This window comes from Phaethon lepturus, unplaced genomic scaffold (genome assembly GCF_000687285.1).
Source record: "Phaethon lepturus isolate BGI_N335 unplaced genomic scaffold, ASM68728v1 scaffold37747, whole genome shotgun sequence".
Lineage (NCBI taxonomy): Eukaryota > Metazoa > Chordata > Aves > Phaethontiformes > Phaethontidae > Phaethon > Phaethon lepturus.
In genome coordinates, this window is record NW_010551788.1 from 760 (window position 1) to 2,153 (window position 1,394).

General features: G+C 51.6%; 1 protein-coding gene across 1 annotated transcript in view; it reads left to right on the top strand.

The window, feature by feature from the left end:
* The window catches only part of LOC104623838 (E3 ubiquitin-protein ligase TRIM39-like), a gene marked incomplete at its 5' end in the record, with an annotated part of 4,729 nt that overhangs the window by 756 nt on the left and 2,579 nt on the right, over positions 1 to 1,394 (top strand). The window contains one exon of the mRNA XM_010291034.1: positions 88 to 183. Coding sequence (XP_010289336.1) covers positions 88 to 183 — 96 coding nt within the window. The remainder of the gene's footprint in view (positions 1 to 87; positions 184 to 1,394) is intronic.

A 1,394-nucleotide genomic window follows, 5' to 3' on the forward strand; every position in this document is an offset into this window, starting at 1 on the left:
CGGTCCCGGGGCAGAGGGGGCCCAGCCAAACTGTGGCGCTCGGCAGGTGCTGCTGGGGCGAGCTGGGCCCGTTTCTTCTCTTTTCAGGTCAAACTCCAGAAATCCCTTGAGCATCTTTCAAAGGAAGCAGAGGACGTGAAGAAGTGTGAGTCAGCGGAAAGGATGAAAACTCAGGAGTGCAAGGCAGGTGCCTGGCTTAATTCTTAAAGAATGAGCTTCAGAGGTATCAGCAATTAAAAAAAGAATCCTGAATGATCTTGTCTGGGACCATGAATTTGGCATAGTCCTCAGCATGGGATGTGTCCCCATCTCCTGCTGTTGTATGGAGGACTGGTGCTGGAAACCAGGCTCAGTGACCGTGTGTGGCTCTGTAAAAAAAGTTTAAAAGCTTTGCTAAGAAATGCTTTGCAAAAGAGCAGCACGCCAGCTCCCTCAACATCATGGGGGCTTGTGTTGTCGGTTAAACAAATAAACACTGGATATTTTTTATCTGCCTTTTGTTTTACGACGTGTGCTTGAGTTACAAGCCAGGCGTGAGCCCAAGCAATAGGAACTAGAAATGTTTTCATTAAAAAAAAGAAAAGCTGAATTACTGCACCTCTACCTGACTCCAGGCAGTCCCGGCGAGATTAGACGCCGGCAAAACAGCTGCGTTTCACGTCCCTCTGGGGTGGAAGCTGGAAAGTAAAAGTAACTGCAGAAAAGGAAACGAAAGTGCTGGACCGTGTTACCCAGCCCTGAGCCAGAGCTGATGATTAATCAACTTTGGCAGGGAAAACAGGTTTCTCCAGACTCCCCTTGTTATCTGCTCAGCTCCTGCCACAGCCCGGCCAAGCGGGTCATGGGTTTTTGGGGTGCCCTTGCATGCCTGCTGTCCCCCTCGGGGCTGGGATAGGTCTGGGGATGGAGGTTGTGAGAAAGCCGTGTCACTCTCCCCCCGCCCGCCTGAGTCAGGGCTCCGGGGCTGCGACTCAGCTGCCTCCGGTTTCCTCCCAGCCCAGTGGCTGGTTGCGCTTTTTTAGTAAAAAGGAAAAAATATCCCTTGCGAGCGGTGGGGGAGAAGTGGCTGTGACCGTCCTGGCTTATCAAACCTTCGTGACTCAGGTCCAAGAAATCATGTGCTTGGACAGAAAAATAAATGCAGCTCATTTTCCTTTCATTGTTCTTCTGCATTTTGTGTTTTCATGGTCCTAGCTAACCGCAGCATGTTTTCCTGGTGCTTCAGGTTTTGAGCAAAGTGCCAATATTAGGGCTCAGGTGAAAAACCCTAAAGCACTGGCAGACCCTGCCTGCTGCTGGCTCCTCACCCTGGGCTGTTGTGAGACACCTGGGGATTCCTCCCTAGGTCGCCCTTTCCATCCCTCCCCAGCCCCGGGGTCTCTCCCACCTCTTTC